At 37.4% G+C, this 24,811-nt stretch overlaps 1 protein-coding gene across 1 annotated transcript; it reads left to right on the top strand.

Annotated features, from left to right (window-relative positions):
* Positions 1-25: 25 nt before the first annotated feature.
* On the top strand, positions 26-24,143 carry LOC115918479. Its single transcript, XM_030980306.1, has 2 exons — positions 26-343; positions 20,495-24,143. Exon 2 carries the CDS (start codon positions 20,604-20,606, stop codon positions 23,364-23,366), a length of 2,763 nt encoding a protein of 920 aa, XP_030836166.1. The 5' UTR covers positions 26-343; positions 20,495-20,603; the 3' UTR covers positions 23,367-24,143.
* Positions 24,144-24,811: the final 668 nt, after the last annotated feature.

Genomic DNA, 24,811 nt, shown 5'->3' with positions numbered 1-24,811 from the left:
GCTAGCTACTTACTTGTAGCGCGCCAGCTCCAGTTAAATATGGTTGCATTGATTTGGCCAGCGCGCGCCTGGGGGAGTGTCGAGAGAAGTCAGCTTCACAGCCAGTGTTTCTTCATCCTGTTATATCTAAAGTTTAACATAGCCTGATCGGAGATTCTGTTAAGAAAAAGACAAGAATTTCCAGATAACACAGAACATTTTTGAGTGTAAACTGAGGTGAGGATAGGCTCAAACACATACGCCAAGAAGAGCTCTTTATTTTGCTGAAACAGCGCACGTCAACAGGCGAGTGCATAGGCCCATCGACTTGTGTACCGCCGCAACACGTAGCCTCTGTCGTGTGGTAAGTTTATGCACAGCAATACAAAAGTCAATAGCCTACTATTACAATTGTCGATAATGCTTTACATCTACTATCTAGCCGTGGACAGCATTTCATTTTCATGGCTGCAGCTTGTAATGTATATATGAACATATAAAATGTATTAAATATTGGTGTTTTTAATGACAGGTCTAAAAATGGTTCATGATTAATAATACAAAAATAATTGCAATGAATGACGTAACGTTGATTCACTGAGCAACTAGTAATTGACTTGTGTCCAGCCTGATCCAGTCACCCAGGTCTAATTTAGAGATATCTACTGTCAAGTTTCAGTCACAGTCTCTGGCGTACTGATGGGGGGGGGGGGGGGGGTGGCAGTTGACCCCCCAAGTAAAATTCAAACGTGATTCTAATTCAATACCAGTGTCGGTGATGTACAAACGTTGCTGCAATCGCATGATTTTGCGGGGTTTTTCTCTCACTTTTGCCCATTATGCCAGAGGCGGCACTCCCGATGGGGGGCACTGTGCCCTCACTTTTTCAAGTACTCCCCAAAAGCCCATTTTTACATAGATCAAGTGTCCCTTTTTCTCTTCTAATAACTGTCCTTTTCCTCTCTTTTTATTTCTGGTGAGTACGTCTTTTCAGGTGCGAGAAATTCCACTTTTCATCTCTGATATTTTTGCCCTTTTTATTTTGACTCATGCCCCTTTCCTTTTTGATTAGTATACTTTTTCCTTGTTGATAAGAACCCCCTTCTCTTTCTCTTAAATGCCCCTTTTCACCTCTGATAAGTGCCTCTTTTATTTTGACATGTGCCCCTTTTCCTTTCTAATATTTAGTACCATATTTCCTTAGGATAAGTGCCCTTTTTCTTTTTATATGGGCCCCTCCTCCTTATAAAAATGCCCCTATTAAAATCTGAAATCTTCCTTCAACAGATCCCCCATTTCCATTATCACAAGTGCCTGTTGAGTGTCCCTTTTCAGGGGCAAGAAGTGCCATTTTCACCTCTGATAATTGCCCTTTTTACTTTGACACAAGCACCTTTTTTTCCCTTCTAATAACTGTCCTTTCCCCTTTTGAAAACTGCCTACTTTTCCTTTCTCCATAACATGCACCCCTAATTCAAGGTGATTTAGAGCCCCTATTTCGTTAATTTTCCCTAGAGCTCGCTCGCCACGCTCTCTCCCATTTATAGATGTTATAAGTATGTTACTTATCAAAGAACTTTTCACTCTTTCTTCATTAGATTGTGCTTAATACTCATCAGGTTTTTTTTCCTTCCTTCTTTATAAGATGTATTTTTTTTGCACTTGGACTTCACAAATCTTAACATTTTTTGCTCGCTCGCCTCGCTTGCTCGAAAATTCAGACCATTACACTCAACTGCAGAGTATGTTGCTTAATTAAGTAAAACGTATCTTGTTCCACGTAAAAAAAAAAAAAAAAAATTATCGATATCATCCCTGGTAGTGTAATCGCAACCATGACGATGTAGGGTATATACCAATGTATGTTTTTTTATGTTTCCTTTTGTAGGTGCCCCCTTTTTTTTTGCCCCCCCCCCTATTTTGGAAGATGCTCCGCTGCCCCTGCATTATGGTGCTTGGTGGTGATACAGATTTTGTTCTGACCCCCCAAAAGTTTTTGCTCATTACGCCACTGGTCACAGTAATATAACAACAATAAAAATAATATTAATAATCAAAGTTTATCAAACTGGAAACATTTTATGCAAAAGTTTTGAGTTGATGATGTAAAAGCAAATAGTGGAAAAACAAAACAAACCCTATGCATTAGATTTTTTCCAATGAGGCAAAAATGATCAAAGTTAATCAGGGTTCTATAACAATGGTTAGTTGACATGGTGGTAAACAGATATGATGACCGGTGAGGGGTAGTAGTATACTGGTAGGCTCTTTCTTCTGTGTAGGGGCCTATAGAAGTCGGTATGAGCAAAGGTCAATACCAAGAGCATGTAAAAGTTTTGTTCACATATGAAATGTTGAAACGACTAAAAAAAAAAAACCTGTTGCAACATAATTTAATGACATGAGCGTTGTATAGTATCCCATGTTTCTGTATATTATGAATTGGAATAAAGCACACATGCACAGATACGTACATTTAGGGCCCTTTGATTTTCTCATCTCTCCTTTTTCACCCTCTTCTTGTCATTCATTTAGATTGATAAAATAGTTGAATGTTTACTGTAGCGGCCAGCCGGCTAACCTTCTTATGTGTGAATGTGCCCTCAATAGGGAATCTGTAAAAGAAGAAGAATGACCAATGCGGCCGGCCGTCGGATTGCTTTTTTACTTTCCATTTTACAACATCAGGAAGTTTTGTTATCAGTCATTAGTGATAAAGTTCAAAACAGTTTAACTCTACTTCCAAAGATTCAAGGAGCCACTGTAAAAGCATTAGGAAATGGTCAAAGGTCAAAGCAAGGCTATGTATCCAACTTGACTCAGAATTCAACATTTTGTTGAAAGCTTGTATAGGAGTAAAATTACTATGAAACATAAATAAATGTTGATAGACATATATATAGTGAAGAAAACTTATGAAAATTGCTTTGTTGTTTCAAACTTAAAATATATAGGATCCCTTCTCTACCCCCCTGTAAATTCTGCAGTGTGGAAAAAATTCTCAGTGGAGCGATGGACAAGCAGTGTAGATGTATTTTTAATGAATTACAAATAATATTATTGTTGATTAAAGTTAAAGACCAGTATTGGAAACGCCCCAATTTCAAAAAAATGAAATGGAAGCTCTCATTACCAATCATGTGAAAGAATATGTTTTGACTAGTACATGATGATAAAAAATTTGCCGGGAAACCGCCTACTAATTCATATATTTGGTAAATTTGTTTCTCTCATGGTCTGTGAGAGATATAGGGTAGTCCCATATACATCTTTCTGTGTATAGTGCTAGTAACTTTACGAAGAATGGGCCAAATTTCTTATCATTTTGATGATTCCAGAACCTTACAGATGCTAGATGCTAGATGATCAACCTTTTCTGATCGATTCCACAACGTTTCTTTCACAATGCAATCGCATGACCATAACTGGTCTTTACCTTTAACAATTTGCTTGAGAGTTGAGACTACATGTACAGTTAAGAACTGAATTATTCATACCCCTTGTACATGTATTCACCTGTCTTCTCTGGCTCCGTTAATAGTAAGACAATGTCTTGTAATGCCCTCCCATAGCTCATCAATACACCACTGCAAAGATTTCATTTCATTGTATACATGTAAATAAGCTGTAGACCTGTGTATTTTTAAGGGAATTGCTGTTCTATTGAAACAATTATAATGCATCCTAATGTATACATCTTCCCAAAAGTGCTGTTGTTACATTGGTTATAATTTAAATTTTCTTTCCTGTGTTTGTAATTTTGTGGTCTTCTTATCTTACCTTTATTGATGTGAATGTGAGTATAGAGTATTAGTGCTCATGTAAACCAATTTCATTAGTTTCTATCCCGACGACTTTCACGTGTCAAGAAGTATAGTTTCCCGGCATTGAGATGAGTTGGCTTAGAGATGGAAACGAGCTCTGAATTCTGGAGGATATACAGAACAGGTGCTGCGTCAAGTCCATTGACATACTGGATAAAATCATAATCCTGTTTTGGGGAGCCGACATGACACAATATGGAGTGTGGTGGGACTACATGTAAGACTCGATTGAGAGCGGAAGGGAATCGCTGAGGGGTGGGGTTGCTTTTTCCTAGTTCCTACATATGGCTGATCTCTATTGCATGGAAATGAAATTTGTGACTTTGAAATAATTTTTAATTTTTAATTTTTTTCATATTACACACATTTTAGAATGCCACTGAAGTTTTAATTGCTGCTGATGCTTGTCACACCTGTCCTGTCAATGTGTGGTAGGAAGGTCGCAGAAATCAAGATTACAGTATGAAAAGAAAACCTTCACCTAACAAGATATCCTTGAGATAAGACGGAACATGGCTTTGTGTGTATGAGATACTTTAGCCTACTTTATATATATTTTGGGGAGCTCTTTGTCATTTTTCTTTGGTGCAAGCAAGATTTCAGTACAGATATTTGTTTGCAATCAAAAGGAATTCTCCTTTGAAATTTATTTGTATAATATTTTCCAGAACTATTTTTACACTTTCCAGAACTAAATTGATTACAGCTATTGTGTATATCCTTTACTGACATTACCAATCATCAGTTAGATGATGATAAAGAAAGAGAATGTTCTAAACGACTGTTTGTTGTTATTATCATCATCGGAAGCCAACCAAGACATGTAATGCCTTTGATCATGAACTTACAATCGCTAGCCTTGAGACCATGCCAAATAAGGCTATGCTTGGAAACCTTTTTCACAGATGTTTCTAAAGTGTCACTTCTGCCATTGTATGAGAAGAACACAAAGGCTTTCAAGGATATGATATGTACAGACAGTTCTGGATGTTACCCACTGGATGTGAATAACAGCATGGAGAACCATTACGCTTTGAATGTGAAGGTTACACACTCATTCTCCAATGATCAGGATCTAAATCATCTAAAATGATCTAATGATCTATACATTGAAACCTTTCTTAGTGACCACCTCTATATAAAGGCCACCTCTGTATATTGGTCATGCATCTTGTCTCCCTCCAGGGAAAAAATAACTTTACAAATTTTGGGGGCTACTTTTAAAGCTTGCTTGCTTGCATGAAAATAACCATCTTTAATATGTTTTGCAATGAACTCTATCCAAAATTTGGGGGCTCTTTTAAGACTTTCAGGGGCTCTTTTGGACATTTCGGGGGCTAATTTGCCTCGAGCCCCAGTGTATTTTTTCCCCTGTCTCCCTCTAGAATGAAATATGTTTTGAAGAACCTGTCTAAAAAGGCCACCTGTCTACATTGGCCACTCTCCCTTGGGTGGCCTTAATAGACAGGTTTAACTGTACATGTACAGATGTAAATCTCAGATTACATTTTGACAGTTGCATGCTTCAATGCATAACAAATCTCTCTGTTTAAGTTTTGAAAGACAAGTGTGACTTTTTTGTTCAAAGGCAACAATTCAATAAAATATTTACACTGACTGAAATAGTGCAGCCAACTTTTTCAATGAAAAGGTACATCTGAGCTTGATCAGCTTGATTACTTGATTTTTATCCCTGCAATAATGATTAAATCGGGTTCACTCTGGGGTGAAACGAAATGACAGATCTTTGAAATTGAAACACTGCTCATTGAAACAAAAATACATGATATGTACATGTATGGAGAGATAAAAACAGTCCTTTGTTGAGCTGCAGTGTTGTTGTTTTGAAAGTAAATCGACCTCAATTAAATCACTATATCATGGTCGTTCAGTTCAGGTAATGGCCGTTAAAATTTCTTATGAAAACATTTTTTTTTGCACTAAAACTGAAGGTTTTCTAACATGACTTCAATTTGTTATGAAACCACAGTCAACAATGGACTGTTGTTATCTCTTATACTATATTTTAAGCTAAATTATCCCTAGGACATACAGGGTGCTACAAGAATTTTTTTCACCACTTGCCCTGTCGGGCAAGTGGGTTTTCAATTTACTTGCCCAAACAATATTTCCACTTGCCCAAAACTTTAAAGCGAAAAAGGACTCGAGGTTAAAGCATTTATTATCTCGTAATGATAAGTTAGTGTTTTAGATAGCAAATTAATGCACATACATGTACAGTGTAACTGTACTGAATAATAACCTAATATGTCAAAGAAAATGGTCAACAAAGGATGGTTGAAGGTTTAAAAAACGCATTTTATTGATTCTCCATAAATAATCAGATTCACATGAATCTCGGCAAGGTAGAATGGTTCAAGCAGGTTTAAGTTTTTAATATTCAGTCATGTAAAAAAGCATAATGACCCTGTTGTAAAAAATATGATACAAACATGTCATTAATGGTAGCCACATGTACCATGGTGCAACATCACATGTGTGTCTGTGCAAGCCGCTGTCATTTGGAAACGTAGGCTAATTTTCAGCTGTTAATAATTTGGGTCAACTCTTCCATCAAGAAACGTCATGTAAATAATGGGTAATCAACTATTTTAAATAAAGTACGGACATTTTTATTTCATCATTCACTGCTATAAATATCGTGCCAAAATTTGTAAATTCTTACTAAATAATAATATTGAAGATATTTTACGATAAATCTCGGATAAGTATGCGAAAACTAGACTAAACAACGTCGCTAAAACCATGAAAACAAAACAACAACGGCTTATATTCTGGGGGTCTCGATACTATTATCAAAATGACTCGCTCGGTCGGATCTTGAGACCGCAGTAATAAATTGAAAACGAGACAAAAACATTCATCTGATTTATATGAGCAGCGAGTTTTAAATAATATGTTCACAATCATTAACAGTCATTATGAATAAATATCAAACATTTGACTTTTTGTACTTACTAGAAAATCCCTGTTGTTTATTCCATTCCGATTCGCACGTGTTCATTTCCCTAGAATAATGACGTCATATTTGGCGTGATTCAACCAATCGGCAATCAGAGAATAGCAAAGGCCTGTCGGTGCGGCCTGCAGAGCTAGAGAGAGAGAGCGCGAATAAGCTCGCAGCTGGTACGATCGCGCTAGCTGTCTCTAGCTAGCTCACGGCCGGCCGTGCGTGGAGGCGGAGCGGCATTCATGGCTTGAAGTGTCACTGTTGCATGCGCGCTGAGCTAGCTGAGCTGGCTAGCTGTCTGTGAAGTTTTTTCGAAATCGGAACGATCGCTTTTTTGCTTCTGGATTTTGACGACGGGTAAGAAGTTGACGGGTGAATGGTAGAGTTCTTGGACACTAGGAAATTACTGTAAAAGTATCACTTGCCCGAATCGGGCAAGTGATAATTTGATTTACTTGCCCGACGGCTCAATTTGGTTGCCCCGGGACGTCGGGCAAGCGGGTTTGTCGCGCCCTGACATACCTGATATTCAGTTTTGATAGGTAGTGCTTATGTCTAGGTCTGGACAGTGAAATACTTACATCCACTATGAATATGACTGACAAAGAAAGCGGACAAAATATACAGTTCCTCAGGTAGACAAAGGAACATCCCTTCACTGCTATTATGTAAAAATGTGTAGAACGGGTGTCACATGCATATTCACTTTTTACATAATAGCAGTGAAGGGATGTTCCTTTGTCTACCTGAGGAACTATATATTTTGTCCGCTTTCTTTGTCCGTCATACTCATAGTGACCACAGCCAATTTTTGACTATGACAAGGTGATTGGCCATACATGTATTATCAGAAACCACACACTTGGCAGATAACACATGTTGAGTCTGTATCCGTGTACAATATAGCAAACATTTATAGGCTTAATTAGTCACCACAAACCAATGTCTAATTGAAAAATAATACAGAGTACCGTAGTATTTTTGCATCATTAAAGGTTCTATTTAGCATGAAAAATAAAGTAATGCAATACCAGTATTCAAAGTATTGTGCATATATTTTGTTAGTAGTTACATGTGCTGTAAGTGTTGAAAATCAGATTGTTGAGACAGTTTCTGTGTTTTACTTTCCTTATCTGCTTTGCAAACACTCTTAAGATCAAAAGATATGATCTTCTATGTTATAATTAAGGGGTATACTCATAATTTGAATATTTGACATGGCCTTTGAATTGTAATGGATATGTCTCAATTCCTTGGACATACCAGTTTCGTTAAAGGAAACCAAAACCTTCATACCAAGTTACTTTTATTGTAAAGTTTAAGATATTTGAAAAATATCAGTGAAAATTTGAACAAAATCGGGCAAGGAATAAGGAAGTAAGAGCTTTTTGAAATTACTAGTCACTAGAGGGCGGTATTCAATTTGATGACATCATCTGTGGACAACTCTCCATGCCTTTTGTTAGTTTTGTACATCAAATTTCATGTTTTTCCTTCTTTCTTGTGATTGAGATAATGTACTCCCCTGAAAGCAAGATATAAAATGCAAAATGATATTCTACTTCGCATGTTATGAAGTCGGATCAAGAACAAAATAAATACGAAGAAAACAACAAAATTGTGAAATTTTATGTACAAAAGGCATAGAGAGTTGTTCACAGATGATGTCATCAAATTGAATACCGCCCTCTAGTGACTAGTCATTTCAAAAAGCTCTAACTTTCTTATTCCTTGCCCGATTTTGTTCAAATTTTCACTGATTTTATTCAAATGTTTTAAACTTTACAATAAAAGTAACTTAGTATGAAGGTTTTGGTTTCCTTTAACGATGTATTGCTGATCTATGCCAAGTACCACAATATATTGCAAATGTTTCTGCAATTTGATGGACATATAACCATACTAACAGGCCCAAATATAAAGAGGTATCATGAGGCGCGTCCTCATCATCTCTCGAGATTGCCAAATAGCCCGCAATTTCTGATTTGGGAAATGATCCTGAAGTTACAAATCGCGTCTTCATCAGCTTGAGATTCGACCTCGTAACTTGAAACTCGACCTTGAGAAATTAACTCAATATTTTGCTCAGCAAACATAGTGCGAGTCTTCGGTCTGGTGAAGACGCACTGGACAAATAGCTGGATATTTTGCCAAATAGTGGGATATTTTGCAAACTATCCAAATATATCTTGGGTTGACAATCCCGACCAAATATCCTGCTAATTGCAACTTTGGGCTGATGAAGACACAAATTAGCTGGATAGTTTGCGATTAGGATAATTCAGATACTGGGATATTTGGCAATCTGGAGCTAGTGAAGACAGGCCTATGGAGATACATGTAGCTGCTCTCCTTGAATCACAGCCGTGTGAAACAGACAGGTGTATTCTACGTGATGGTGGTGATTAAGCAAATTTGAGGAAAAGCCCAAGGATTGTTGGAATTCTGTTGTTATGTTGTAATGGGGATTTTCTGTAACAGCCTGTACGAACTTCTAATGCAAGAAAAGTGTCAGTTTTTATTCTTAATGGAGGTGTGGAATTCATACGCTGTTGTTTTGTTTGAAATTTGACACACCTACAATATTTGTATGCACTATTATTGATTATGATGGCCAAATGGTTTCATTTGTAACCAAATGGAAAGAATTCTATCTCGGGATTAGCATCCATAGGCATTTCTATTTTCTTTATATTGCTCGGTATGGGAATGAAAATAGCCCCTCCTCCTTACAATATATGATAAAATAGACAAGGGCTCAATTATACTCAACTGTATCTCTAAAGCCTTGATTAATTCTTTCAAATCAAAGGAATATTCAGGTATAATTTATAATATAATGCAGGCCTACAATGTCTAACCAAGCTGTAGCCTGAAGGCCTACTGTGAATTAGAAGTTACCATCATCAGCCATGACAACATTTCACAATTCAATTGCAATTCTGATGGCCAAAGTTGGAGCCATTCCAGATATGATATTTCATAGATAACTTTCTTTCCAGGCCATCTATATCCCATAGATACATGTAGAATCCTTCCTGTTGTCAAGCTATTCCATCATGATACACATGTCAATCATGTAAGCTGCATAGCTCGGATATGTAGGCCTCTAATATGAGATAGGCAGTCAAAGTAAAACACTTCCCTTGATTAGGGGTGATTAGTTATACCCTTTCAGGATAGTTATGCAATGAAATTGTGTGTGTGGACGCTTAATAACAAAACGTCGTATAACGAAACGCGGGTTTGGGCATCGTTTCGAAATAGAACTCAATAAAGAATCATGCCTAATCATGGAATGTGGTGTGTGTGGACGTAACTAGTCGAACTAAAATGGTAGAACTGGGCGAGGCTTAACGTGACCTCGCGCGAAAGGAGACCTGACCTCACTTTTCCGTTTCCATTTCATGACCGCAGTAGCAAACTGCGCACCTATACAACGTTTCGCTGTAGAGTTTCAGGATTACTTTGTGTGTGTGTGGACACCCTGGAATTGATACGATGATTCTTTATACAACGTTTCTTGTGTGTGGACACCCTGGAATTTATACAACGTTTCGTTATAGAGTTTCGGGATAAATTGTTTTGTGTGTGGACACGCTGATAGTTTGAGGAGGGAACAATGTATTTGTTTAACCCACACAGTTTTCAGATATTAATGTGCATTACGGTTGATGCAAACTTTTACAAAAGTTTACATTTTCGGTTTCAGTCAGCCCGGAAATTCTACCAAATATTACAATGAAACGATAATCACTTTGTTTTTTTCACTTCCTTGAGGGGTCGTAAAATTGACCATAACAATTTGAAATGTTATGTGTTGATCCCCATTTACGATCAATGACTTTACAAAATAACCTACTTTATGATAAGATTTCCAGACTATGATGTAGCTGTCTATCCAGAGCTTGTCATAGTATATTGCATCTTTGTGGACCATGAAGCCTGCATGTATTTTAAAGCTACACTGTAATACAAGGAGGTGTGAGGAAGGTTCACCCTGAGACTCAAAGCCTTCAATCTGTGCTAGAGTTCTGCATAGTAGCAGTAAGTCGCCTCATCCAGAAACACGCACAGTAGTATGCAAAAACAGGAAGCGGCCCGTTATAAAGACAGCTTGCTTATCGCCCTCGTAGATCAGGCCTATCCTCCGCCTGAACCCAGTTGAAATAGTCCTGTTTGTTTTTATTCTGGAAATCTGTCCTAATAGGTCTCCATTATGGATACCAGACCTACGCCATTACCTTGGTCTAGTTCCAGGGTCTGCCTAGCCTAGCATCCAGGCTAACATACTATTTACAGGATGTGATAAATGCTGATGATGCCCTAGTATGCTAACACAGACTCTAATTTGACACTTACCAACAATTCCTGCAGCTTTGAGCCAAGCCTAGCTCTGTCAGTAGGTCCATGGTCTCTGGCAGTGTCCGGAGTAGCTACAGTACATAGCCTTTGCCATAAACTGTCAGCGTAGTCTCACAGTACAGACACTGTTATGCCCAGTGACTTACAAGGGTTTGTGCCTGGCAAACTTCATTGTAGGTGTACCTGTCGGGATTATTCCTTGAAATGTAGTCGCCAGGATTGATTCATTTGTAAGGCTCTTTAGAAGCACAAAGAGGCAATACACTTATATTTTAATAAGTGCTGTAATGTACATACCACATCACAGAATATATTTACTATGATGACAGAAAATATTTAAATGAAGGATCCTTGCTCAAAGGCTGTAATCACATTTGGTTATTGTTTTTTTCTGTTTAATCAAGTGGTTTCTGGGGTCTATTGGGGTTTTTGATTGTTTCAATGTTTTTTTTCGTCTGACCCGACGGCGATGAGTGTTGTCAGTCTGGTTGAAAAGTTTGGTGTTTGGATTCTAGTGTATGCCCTTGGTCTTGCCTTTTTCTCCTTATCATGCTATTAAATCTAGAAAGCTTACAGTATTTTGGGTTTCCGTAACAAGAGAGTTTAAGCTTTTTGTTTCCGTACAGACTGTATTAATTACAGTTCATTCCCTCTTTCACACCCAAACTCTTTTGAGAATATTGACAAATGAGAAGAAAGAGATGCTATAATAATTTGTGCACGCTTTTCTTGTTCATCTGGAGTATCACCAAATTGTGATAACATTAAAAAATGTTGACATTACTTACGGTATGCTTCTTCTTGAAATTTGCTTTATGAGGGAAAAATGCTTATATTTGTCTTTTCACTGTACATACATCATGTAAGGTCTATTTAGCTTTGAGTTGAGACTACAATATAAATAAACTTTAGAGAACATGGCTCAAGTTCAGATGATGTGACGATGATGTGTCCATATCTAAACATGATAGCATCATCAAATATATTTTGTACATGTTGGTATCCTTTTCTTTTATTTGTTAAACCTCTCATGAGTCCTGACTGTGCAAACTAATGCAAAATTTCCACTTGCCTTTCATCTTTGACACACTAACCATCTACTGTATCAATTGTTTTTCTGGAAAAATGACAATAGAGCCATATCATGTACATAACATATTGAAAGGATATGAGCTGGTGTCATGATGTCATCTTAGAATCCTAGTGAACCAGTCTGACCACATCTCAAGGAGTAAAGGCAGTGACATCATTGAATAAGAACCTGGAAGAAGGGGTCGTAATCTTGGAGAGAACCACAGTAACAGGAAATATTTGTTATTTCTAAGCTTTTATTGTTCCTTGTAATTGGCAGTCTTTTCACCCTGCGAGGATTTGTTTTGTTTTGAACGATTGTCGGAGGATAGAGTTATTCGATGTCATGTAACCCAAGTACCAAATGTAATTACATGTTCTTTGTGGAGGACGCTAAAATACATACATGTAGTGTGTACACAAAAATGACCAATGTGTTTTGCTGTAAAGAGAAAGAAAGAAGGTGATAATTTTCATTTGTTAATGTTATTTAGTATGCTAAGTTTGATTTGTGTGAAAGAAAAGGTAAACAAAAAAGAGGAAAAAATGTAGTTTTTAAAGTAGCCCTTAATAAACACAATTTTTTTAAAATAATGAATTGGCAGAATATTAAATGAGACAGCAAAGACAATATGAAAGTATGATGCAAACCATTCAATGTATACGTGACTGAGAGCGAGATTTGAGCACAACACCAGATATGGATGTGATATAATAATAGCTGTGTAAAAGTCAACATTGAACAAGGCTAAATGAGACATTAATTGCATGCGTCACAAAGAATGCAATGATCTCATTATTCTCATGTGGTAATAATAATGACGCAATGAATAATTATGAAAAAAGTGGCCTTCAAAATTTGCATATCCTAATATAGAGCGTAGGTTCTGATAGGCATTTGTTGCTTAGCGCTAAAGAGTGCATAACAATGCTAATCATACATTGTAACAAAAGACTCCAAATGATGCAAGATGATTAATGGAAAACCCCCAATTCTGATGCAGAGTATGTGATGATTCATCACATGTGTCATTAATAAGATGAGTTGCGATTATGATTGTGTGAACCTAGGCTATAGTGACCTCATATTTGTTTGTGTTCCACCATGGCCAATTTCTACTGAATCAGGATCATTTTGGAAGGGTTTATCAGACAATAAATGATTAATGTGTAGACTTTCTGGCTACTAGTCAGAGCTTAAGATAATTGTGGTTTGTAAATTGAAAGCCTCTGATAGAAAAAACAGCAGGATTGCAAAGGGTATCTATTTCAATTATTTTGTTATATATCGGGAGTTAGAGGTGCAGACTATATATTGTATCATCAATGGTATCATAGTTTTAAAAGTTGAATATGAAATTGATATGCTGGGGTATGAATTGTAGTTGAAAATCTCTTCAATTTTTTTATAAACAATTCTCTATCATGTATGTGTTTTGTGTGTGTGGGGGGGGGGGCAGAGCCCCATGTGCCCCCTTTGTCCTATTATTGAGTAGTTTACTGCTTCTGAAACAATGGCAGGAAGGTCAAAACATACACAGGTTAGCAAGTGCTATCTATACCTGGTCACCGTCATTTGTATGCCTCTATTTGTGTAACTGTAATGCCCAGTTCAGTCGTATGATCTACAGTGTAATCATGATCACGATTTGCCTGTTTTGAACCTCCGGGCCCTAACTCTAAAATCACTTTGAGCTTCTTTGATGATTTGGAGACCCTAGATGGCAATCATTTTGACTTTAATCATAACCCACTTCACCTTTTTTAACCCTGTAAATAGTATTGCTTTAAACCTTTTGTGCCGCAGCTCTAGAACCTGATGTTTTCAAGAATGAGATACAAATCTGAAGAGGAAAAACAGTTACTGTACATTGTGTTCTTATAAATGCCAATCTATATTACCTGATGATATTTCCAGGGTTTTGTTATGAATGTACATTACCATTTCAGCTTCTACTAGATTGAATTCCATGCTAATTGCCTTTGAATACATGCAGTGCTCATCGCATACATTTTTTAAAGGCCTAATTTTTAAAGACATGATTTAGTGTTTGATTCCCAGTTTATTGCCGTGGATTTTCAATGAAAACATACTATAAAGTGCAATGTGCTTTGCAATTATATATCCTTCAATGCATACATGTAAACTAGAGTTTGCTTAGTTGCCTACATGCTGAAAAAAAAACGATGTTGTGGTAAACTGCTACGATTCCTGCATCATGTATGGGAGCCATAGAAGCCAAAATAATAGTTTGGCCCCCCCCCCCCCTCAAATCCACAAACTAGGGTACCAGTATGTCCAGATGTGCCAGAATATGATGATGAAATACTTTGTGCAATATCCCGTTGCAAAATACACCCCAACAACAAAAAGTAATTGTTTGTAAAATAAGAACATTACAATACTAGAAGGACGTGAGAACGCAAATCTCTTTTTCTTTCTTTTTTCACCGGAAAAATTAGAGGTGAATGTGCTATTTATGTGGATGGACATCCTGGTTTAAGCGTCACAAATATAGGTTCAATAAACTAAAAAAATACTTGTTCAGTATAGATAAGGGACTGAGGGTCATTGTAAAGATAGATAAAGTCACCTGGAGGGAGTGTCATTTTGAGAATCTAGAAGAAGAAGGAATCGTTGTATTTGAGAAGTTGCAGTAATTTGCAGAAGGAGACAATTGTTGAGTTTAAGGTTAAGTAAAGTAGTAGAATTTAGCATTTATCTACTTGTATTTGTTATGTTACTATTACACAAATGTGGTTAAAACATGACAAGACATGACAGAAAAGGAAATAAGATTATAAAGATTATTTAGAAGTAAGAATTTTTTGTGTGGATCTTATTTGGAATAGAATTACATGGTGGTAGCTTTTCTTCGTAATTCATAGCACGTCATGTCATGACTCTACTTTATTATTCTTGTGAGTTTATTGAAGAACATTGACTGATCAATCAGGGAATAATTTTCCTCAAATTTTTTGATTAGCAATTTCAGCCGACGGATAAATATTTCAAATGAAATTCTGTACATTTCTATGGAAGAAAACTGCTACACAAAAGATATTTTGTATAGCAGTCATGCAAAAATGCATAGCAAATTGTGATGCGATACCAGGAAAATTATTCCCTGTCAATAATAATAGTAATAATAGTACATTTATAAAGCGCAGAAACTATCCAACATTAGGTATATATTCTACTGCGCTACAAGAGCTCCTGATATGCTTAGATTTACGGTACAGTTAATTAAAAAGAAGTGTTTTCAGTTTTGACTTAAAGACGTTTACAGATGGTGATTTCCTGACTTCAAATGGCAAGTTATTCCAGAGTTTTGGGGCTGCACAAGCAAATGCTCGATCACCTAGCGTTATTTTTGTTTTGATGTATTTTTTCTAACCTAAATTCTGATATCAAAGCTATAACCATTTGCTTAGAGCCAGAAGGATGTTTACTCAAATCTTTCCACTTTGAGTTAACGCCCTTCTGACTCTTAACAGATAATTTGATCATGTTCTGCATGATTGTGTTTTGTGTCATACGCAGCTACACATTACCACCTAATCACAAAATCAATTTCAAAGTGTGGATTTCAAATTTTCAATCTAATTACACAAATACATGTAGCTCTTTCAATACAAAAGACAATTTATTTTCCTTGAATCTTGATCAATTTTCCAAACATTTTAAAGATTGTATACACAATTCATGGTATATCAGACCTGTTTTAAAAAGCAATTTTTTGACAATAAACAGCGCTGAAAAGTTCAACATGTGCTCCACATATGTGAATAAGTGTTTTAGGCCAATCCAGACATGTACTGGTACTATGTTTATCTTCTTTGTTTGTGACCCAACTTTAAATTTACTTTAAAATCATATAGAAAATATAGTTTATTTGGATATAAATCCTTAAATACTTCCTTTTATTCCATAGTTTTAACGGTCAGTGCAAAGTGTTGGATTTTCCAAAAGATTTTTTTGTATTACCAGAACTGAGAACAGCATGAACATATATTTATTTTGAGTTCATAGGAAGGTCAAGCAGCTCTTGAGTTTGTGGTTCAGGTTCAGGGAATATGAACCTTTGTTTTCGTTGGAATATTGTCAATGAATAATTGACATTTAGAGAGAAGAAGAAAGAAGAGTATGATTACTGTAGAATTGGTCACTTGAACGAGAGCTGTTATATCAATCATATTGTCATTATTGATAGGAAATTAAGTATTGACTGAAACCAATACTGTGTGATGATACGAGTAGGATGTTGAACTCTGTAAAGTGATGTGAATTTACACTTGTAGCTTTCTGACTCTCACCATAACATACATAGGCCCTATAGGCTCTCAAATTTTCCTTTTGTAATCTTCAACAAATTCATAAGCATCATGTTCATTCTTTTATGGTTATATCTTTTCCAGGAATATAAAGGAGTATAACAATAACAAAGAATACAAGAAAACAAAGTACAATAATAAATACAATAACAGGAAAAAAGAAACCATCAACTAAATACCTGTGGGTTACCATAAGAGATCAAGTTTCTGAAGAAAGCTCTTGTCATTAGCTGATCAAATACTGGTCATACATAGCTCATGTATACATACATATACTACATAATACATTAAATATGTATGATGTTGTGAAATGTTTATTTGTTTCATAATTCATATTGACATAAAAAAAAGCTTTGTGTCAATTGGCTAATTGAGCTGATCATATTATTCACAGTTTCTCCACATGATATCATGAATCATTTTACTCTTTGATAAAAGTTATAAATGTTGCAATTGTTTGATTTTACGTCTAACAGTGACTTTTGAACAGAGCAGAGACAAGCTATGAACTTGAACTCACACTCAGAGTTCAACATGTGTATCCTAATTTCTAGACAATGTTTGCATAGGCAAGAATGTATTAGCACTGTGGGTGTGTGTGTGTGTTTAGAGAAGCACGGGCATGTTTTTGTGTACTAATCTTTCCCCATGCTCGGGATAGGTATATGAAGGCACTATATGTAATAGACAGCACAGTTACTCTTTTCGTATGCACCAGCAAAACAGGTCTTAGTCATTTGTGCTCAGGATTGGAGCTCATGTAAAGCAACTATCATAGAGGAACTTGCGCACTCTCATAACGCAGCGAGGCTCAATGTTGTTTTCCCACGAGTCGCATAGATATATCCCTTCTGAAACTTTCCCATGCAGTTGCGTCTGATAGTGGTACATCGATAGCATAAAAGGGATCTCTCTCTTCGAAGACACGCCATACATACGTTGGATATATGCCACACGCACTGTTGCTTCAAACTTCGCTCAAGTTCATGGATGCTTACTTCTGCCATTGTTGTGTAGAGTTTTTCTTGTGTGAATTCTTCTGGAGAATAAGTTGAATTCTATCGTGGATATTGTTGTTCCGATCGTAATTGTTTGTGAATATAGGATTCATTCATCTGTTGTGACTCTTCTCGGTAAGATTGATGGCTTGTTTTGATAATAATGCTTTGATATGACTAATTAAAATAGCTGGAAATGATATTTTAGAAAATCAATTTTTTACCTTTGCTACACATGTAGTTTATTATGAGGATACGCATTAGAATACATTTCAATCCTTGAAACAGTTATGGTGGCACATATTTCTGATTGTTAAACTTGTATTGTACTTGTACATGTGTAGCTACATGTACTGTATCTGTTTATCACATAAACTGAAACTCCATCCTGAAATTAATTTCTATAAATGGAAAAAATGAAAATGTGATAGTTATCATAGTACACATAGATATGATTGACTCACGTATTCATGTATTGGAATAATTCTTTTGAGACTAACCCTAACCCTATAAGTTGAATTTATTAGGCACCCCCCCCCCCAAAAAAAAAAAAACAACAACAACAGAGAAATGTGAAGTAAAAGACACTTCAAATTGCCTTGTGTTGTGTTCAATAGGTCTTGAATTCCAGAGTGAAAATTATTCCTTTCTCAACAAAGTTGCAGTAGCTCTTGGGCCTTATTGACGTTTTACCATTGTGGAATCAGATTTTTGTATTTATAACCCTTCTTCCTGTTGCCCCTCACATACATAGATTACCTGGTACATTGTATCATGGATCTCTGTATTATCAAGTTATTCCTAGATTATAGAATTTAAAGACTTGAGATTCATGTCATTCTGAGCATATTATGATGCATAAGGTATTGGGTTCTCCATTATATATTTCTAAATATGTCAATATATAGGCTCAAGTCTCTCCTCTCACCTTTTAATTTATTTTTTCTCTCTCACTTGACCTTTTCTTATGTATCCTCCCCTCCCCTGCTCCTCCTCATCTCTTCCTTTATCTATCCAACGCTATACTTTTATTTATTGTCTGTCTGTTCTTCCTCCTTCCCTATCCCTCATTCCCTTTTTCTCTTTATTGTCTCATCTCTCATCAATTTTTCTATTTTATCTTTTCATCCTCTTTATTTTTCTCCTCTTTCCATTTTCTCCCCCTCTATATACTTCCCTCTCTCTCTCCCTCTCTTTCCCTCTCTCTCTCCCTCTCTCTTTCTCTCTCTATTTCTCTCTCTCTCTCTATCTCTTTCTCTCTATCTCTCTCTCTCTCTCTCTCTCTCTCTCCCTATATTTCCCTTTCTGGAGAATTTATAGCGTCACATGGCTATGGAATTAGACATTAATTGAAGACACTATAGTATAGGTCAGGTGATTAAGGGGAATGCATTCTACATGCATGTAGTTTAGAGCTAGACAGTGAAGACGTATAATAAAGTACACGCTCCTGTAGTTTTTACCGATAGGCTCTATTTACTTTTAGTTTCATGGGAACATTAACGTTGAAATGGTGGATGGCAGATAGGAGGTTGGAAATATGGTAGTTATTATTTAAATAATCACCATGGTCTTTAATGATTCTTTTTTTTCTTCTCTAAATAATTTTACTTTATGTAAACAGTGAAGTATACTGGTACTACTGTATGTATTTGATATCATAATAAAAACTGGTTTGATTATAAGTTTTGTATTTAAAGTAGAATATAAATAAACTTGTTCACCTATCATATTTGTATCATCAAACCTGTTATAGTGACAAATCTCTATTTATAGCACAGTTGGGTTTAGTGTGCACAGGTCTTTACACAGTAAAATCCCTTAAAACCACAGATGTCCACAACTAATTCACCAAGGCTATTTTCTTGAAATTAACTTGGAGCTTTCAGAAATTTCAAACATAATTCAGTTACTTTGTGGCATGAAACTCTCATGAATCTGGGCCCTGTTTCATAAAAGTTATTATCAATAACAAGTGTCACATTTTTGTAACAAATTTGCTTTCAGCCAATCAAATGCAACTATTTGATTGGAATGTGGAATGGTCTTCCCCAAATCCTTCGCTCTTGTCACCAGTTATCCACTTTCAAAACTCAACTAAAGACATACTTATTTCAGATTGCTTTATTAGTCACTGCCTTTGTCTTTCCTAGTTAAAATCATGAACCAACATTTTTGGTAGTTTTGCTGTCTCATCAGCGCCTTTAATTAAGCAACTACATATTGGCGCTTTATAAATACCTGGATTGGATTGGAACTATTTCAGTGGCTTATAACAGCTATTGCAACTTGGTACTAATAACAGGTTTTATGAAACAGGCCCAGGACAACTTGTGAAAGCTTCCAGTACTTACGATGCATGTGTTGTAGAATCTGGATAAAATTCCCATGTATCTACTGTGGATAATTTAAACGTTTGCATTGAATATCCTTTGTATACAGGTTAGAAGATAGTTTCATCCATGATTATTCCATGGTTGACAGTGTGACTGTGGACATACTATCTACTACACCCCCTAGCCCTTCTCCCCTGGCTGTATTACTAGAATTATTGATTTCTTCAGACTACTACTCGTACTACCCCCTTGCACAGGATGTGTCTGATTTAAGAGTTCCCCCATGTTTTAGCTCACTCGGCCGTAAATAGATGTCGATTTAAGCTCAGATTTTATTTTTGGAGCGTCACCGTCATTTTCTTATCATTTGAATGTAGTGTGAATCCACAGTGGTGACAAAGGTTTACCACGTGACCCTTCGTCTTCCCCCAGGAAACTCCATGTGCGCCATCACTTCCCATTAAGTAAAGCTTGGTTAAGCATAACCTCCCTTTTGCTTAAGATTCTTTTTAATAAGCTCGCTGAGACTATAATATTTTTACTTAGTATGAAGATAATTCTGACAGAAAAACTATTTTTAAAACTCATCTTTCATCTTTGGTTTGTTTCTTGCAGATCAGAGTACCTCTGTCACGTATGTACTGCAAACAGGTGAGAGGTTGGGTACTGAGGAGATGCCATTCTAGACCAGGTACCTAAAGAAGGAGAGACCAGAAACGACAGGATGACGTTAGTAGTGTTTCAAGAAGGGGGTCAACAGCCATCGACTTCAGGACACCAATGCAGAGCAGGAGGAAACAGAATGGCTAGTGCAGGACAGTCTTCAAAGCCAGAGATGCACAGCAGGGCTGTGCAGACAGGCTTTCCTCACCCCTCTGATAATGCCAATCTGCATCACCCACACCAGCAACTGCCCATCTGTATCTGTGGGCAGGCTGGGGAGGGGAACTGTTGGTGTGAGAGCCTGGGGTTCCTGAAGGACCAGGAGTTATGCAGGGTTGTCCTGCAGAAGGGATGCCCAAGATCTAGGTTTGCCGTCCTGCTCAGCATGCATGAGGAGTTCTGCAAATCAGCCAGGGGAGATCAGATCATCAATACAAGGAGACGAGGAAGTGCCCATGGAGACATCAGGGTGAAGCGCTCTAAACTCGCACCACCGCCAACACTGCCACGGCCCAGAGCTCAAAGTGTGATCGTCCAAAAAACCAGAGCTGCCAACAGGCTCAATGAAGCAAACACCAAAAGAAGTCCTCAAGTATCTGTGAAGCCAAAGAAATCTGTGGATCCTACTCGCCAAGGGCAACAAAAGCAAGATGGCAAAGGAAAGTGTAGTGCCAGAGTCCTACCTAAGAAGGATCAACAGTTTAAAAAAGAAAAAAAGTGCCTTGAAAATCATGCATTGTCAAATGGCACTGCATCCAAAAAGGAGAGCAGTGTTGCTGAAGAGGGAGGTAATTTGGACCAAACTAGCTATGTGTCTAAGGCATGGCTGTTATTTACAGGGTGTGAGAATGGGAAGAAAACCAAAGATTCTGAAGGATCAAAACCTGAAGCATTGTGTGATGATCATCATCATAACAAGGAATCTATTAAAGGTTGTTCTAGTTCTGTCTCTGACACTAAGAGATTGAATAACCAAGCAGCTCATCTTGAAGGGTCCTCCCAAAACGATAGGAAAAAAGATGCAGAAAAGGTTAATAGGATCACTGGACTTAGTGTAAGCTCGAAGAGAAAAGTCACAAACAAATCTGAATCAACCTCAACGTCAACTGAAAACTCAAACAAATATGCCAACCGTTTGAAAGGGAGAAGATCAGACAGTGAATCTCTGCAAACATCCGACGTAGCACAAAGAGGTGGAAAGCCTGATTTCAGTGATGAGTGTGACCGCACTGCCCTCTTGGACAGTGTAACAATAACCAGTGATGATGAAACTGAGACTAGTGTCTCTGGAGCATGTCGTCTTGATGCGCAAGATGGTATCAGCGAGGGAGAACTGTCAATGTTTGCTTCCTCAACTCTAGGAGACCCTTGCATGTCATTGATGAACAGGAATATAAAAGATTTGGACCACAGCTCTGAGTTAGCTGGCAGCGAGCTGAATGAAAGATTAAAAGGCAATTGGAAACTGGATGGCTCCTTGACAATACCTGTTAACGGAAGTGATCATGTGTCTTACCGGGATAGTGGAATAGGTAGTAGTGGGTCTGTTTGTGAATCAAGACTCAGTGCAACTCACAGTGTCATGGTAGAGGATAAATCTGAGTCAGAAGATGGCATGACCAAAGCAGAGGCAAAGAATTGCCACAAGCCGGACTCTCTGTCAGTTGCCTTCAGTCCACCCCGTGCGTTCAAGGAGGGGGAATGCAATATTCCATCTGAGGGAACCAACAACTCACGGATGGCACGCTCTTCTCTGCTCAGACCCGCACAAGGAAGTTCATGTTCTGAATCCACTCTGCAGGTCGAGGATGATTATTTGCTTGGTGCATGTGCAATTGTGAAAAGGGACCATTCTGTTTGCAATGAATCTAACTTATCTTCGGAAAGAGATGGAATCCACACCACGTCCTCGAAAGACAAAGCTGTTCAGGGTAATTGCCAGTCGCCTGCTGCCAAGGAAGAGGATTTCTCTTTCATTTCATCTGTCATCGTTATTGAAGATAAAGAAACATCTGAACAATGCCTTTCCATATCAGACAGTAAGTCATGCAAGGTCGAAGGCTCTAGGCCAGTTGATGCAGAGCATTCACATATGGTACAGCTTCACATAAATGTAGATCTCAAAGGAAAGCACGATGCCCAAAATAAATTGAAGAAGGATAATATAATTTTGAAGAAAGGTGACAGAATTGTACATCCGAAAGTGAGCAAGAAGTCAGAGAATGAACGAGCCAAAGAACGCAAACACCAGAGAACGATGAACCCTCGCAAGGTTGGCATCTTGAAGTATCTCATTTGCCAGAGCCCGCTCATTCTAAGTGACTTGAATGACAGTGACTATGAAGATTCAGAAAGTGAATTGGAGGATTTGTCATACAACAAGGAAGATCAATTTGCCACGATGCCAGTTGAGATTGTCCTCAAAATTTTCAGAGAACTTCGCACACGTGATCTTTCTCAGCTCAAGTTCACCTGCAAGAACTTTTACTGGCTGATCACAAGGTTCAACATTATAGGAGTTGACTCCAAGTGGGTGGAGATGGACTCGTACCGCAACGACCCCTGCATGCAGTGCGGTAAGGTGAGGGACAGACGGGGCGATGTTTCGCTTTGCTACTGGCATCCCAAGTACTACTATAGAACAGGGAACGGACGACACCACTGGACATGCTGCCTCAACACCAGCAAGGATGCTCCAGGATGCTGTGAAGGTCTCCATGACAACAAGTGGACGACTTCTAAGGTGATGAAGCGAAGCATCCCTCGGCAGTGGAGTAGTAACATGTGGCATCTCTGTCCTCACAAGGTCAACATGGAGCCATGAAGGCATCTCTGCCCTCACAAGGTTAACATGGAGCCATGAAGGTATCTTCTTTTTGTCTTATGCTTCATATCATCTCTTTGGATCCAAAAGGGTGATAATTCTGCGTAAAATTGTCTGAGTTATCGCCCTTCTGGCTTCAAACGGACGGTATCATCTGCTACAAACCATACAGGCATTGATTATTTCATCTCATTAATATTGAGTTTAATATTGCCCGTTTGGTTCTGAGCAGATAACATTATCTACTTACTGTACGTAGTTCTAACATATCTTCAGGCCAGCTCATGGCCTTGTAACTACTCACTCTCAGGAAAACTGGAAAAGTCGCTCCGCTATGACACAAATAGATTACATATTTCACTCTAAATGCAGACTATTTATATGAAGGTTAAACTCATTTTGTTCAGCCATTTTCAATTTCTCGTCTTTTCCAGGTTGGAAAGACATTTTATACTGCCCTCTTTGTCCACATATGGGTCTTTCTCTATGTTGTGCGAGTCTATTTTTTTTAAAACTTTAAACTTTGTGTAATTTACACTGCACACGTCCATTCTGAATGCCACATTGCCTTTTATATATCAACTCATGTTATTAATGTATGTTTGTAAACATACTTATGATTGTAAAAGATTTGTAAAACTTGTAAGATTGTCAACAAATGGAAAATCCCATTAGAAACGTACATGTGAAGTATGTGATATGTTTTTATTTTATAGATTTAACTGTTTAATGTTATTTTGAAGAGTTTTATTTTTCATTTGTTTGCTTTCTTGTATAAACATCATATAATGAAATAGGGAATTTATATATGATAACCTGCTGGTACAACAGATTTATCTTTAAAACTATTTGCATCAATGAAACCAACTGATAGAATACATGTACAGACATCATGATCATATATCTACACAACCATTTTATCACTCCACAATATCCTATTTCAGACATATAATGTATGGTACATGTACATGTGCACATCCAAATATAGTTTTTGGATTACTCACAGTCTCACACATTACACATACTTCTTTGAATTTCATTTGGCAGAAATCACATGCTCATCCTTCCTGATATTTAATGAATAGTTGGGTTTTTTTTATTTTAAAAATTCTGTGTGTATGATTCGTCATGATTTATCAGAAAAACAAGGTTTCCATGTTAAACTGGTCATGTGAATTGTCCACTTTGTTAGGGTAACTTTGGCAGCATAGCTCCAAACCGGATCGTTTCCCTCTAACGCATCCTGTATTGAAGTCGGACCCGATGTACATGTACGTGTAAAAACCGCCCATTTCCTCTAATCAGAGAGCCATGACTAATTCATGTACAAGTCAGAGAAAGCGCTTTGCCTACTGCTCACACATTGCCTTCAATACATTGATCATATACTGCCTACCTGTGAGGTATTGCCTCTAGTCACTGAGCATGGTTGTCAATTAAGACAC

Source organism: Strongylocentrotus purpuratus, unplaced genomic scaffold (assembly GCF_000002235.5).
Source record: "Strongylocentrotus purpuratus isolate Spur 01 unplaced genomic scaffold, Spur_5.0 spur5_contig_818, whole genome shotgun sequence".
NCBI lineage: Eukaryota > Metazoa > Echinodermata > Echinoidea > Camarodonta > Strongylocentrotidae > Strongylocentrotus > Strongylocentrotus purpuratus.
Note: the sequence above shows the minus strand (reverse complement) of the source record. Positions and strands in the feature narration are given on the sequence as shown.

Excerpts from the sequence above, each read along its gene's own strand:
- LOC115918479 (XM_030980306.1), top strand. The coding sequence starts at position 20,604 with ATGACGTTAGTAGTGTTTCAAGAAGGGGGTCAACAGCCATCGACTTCA.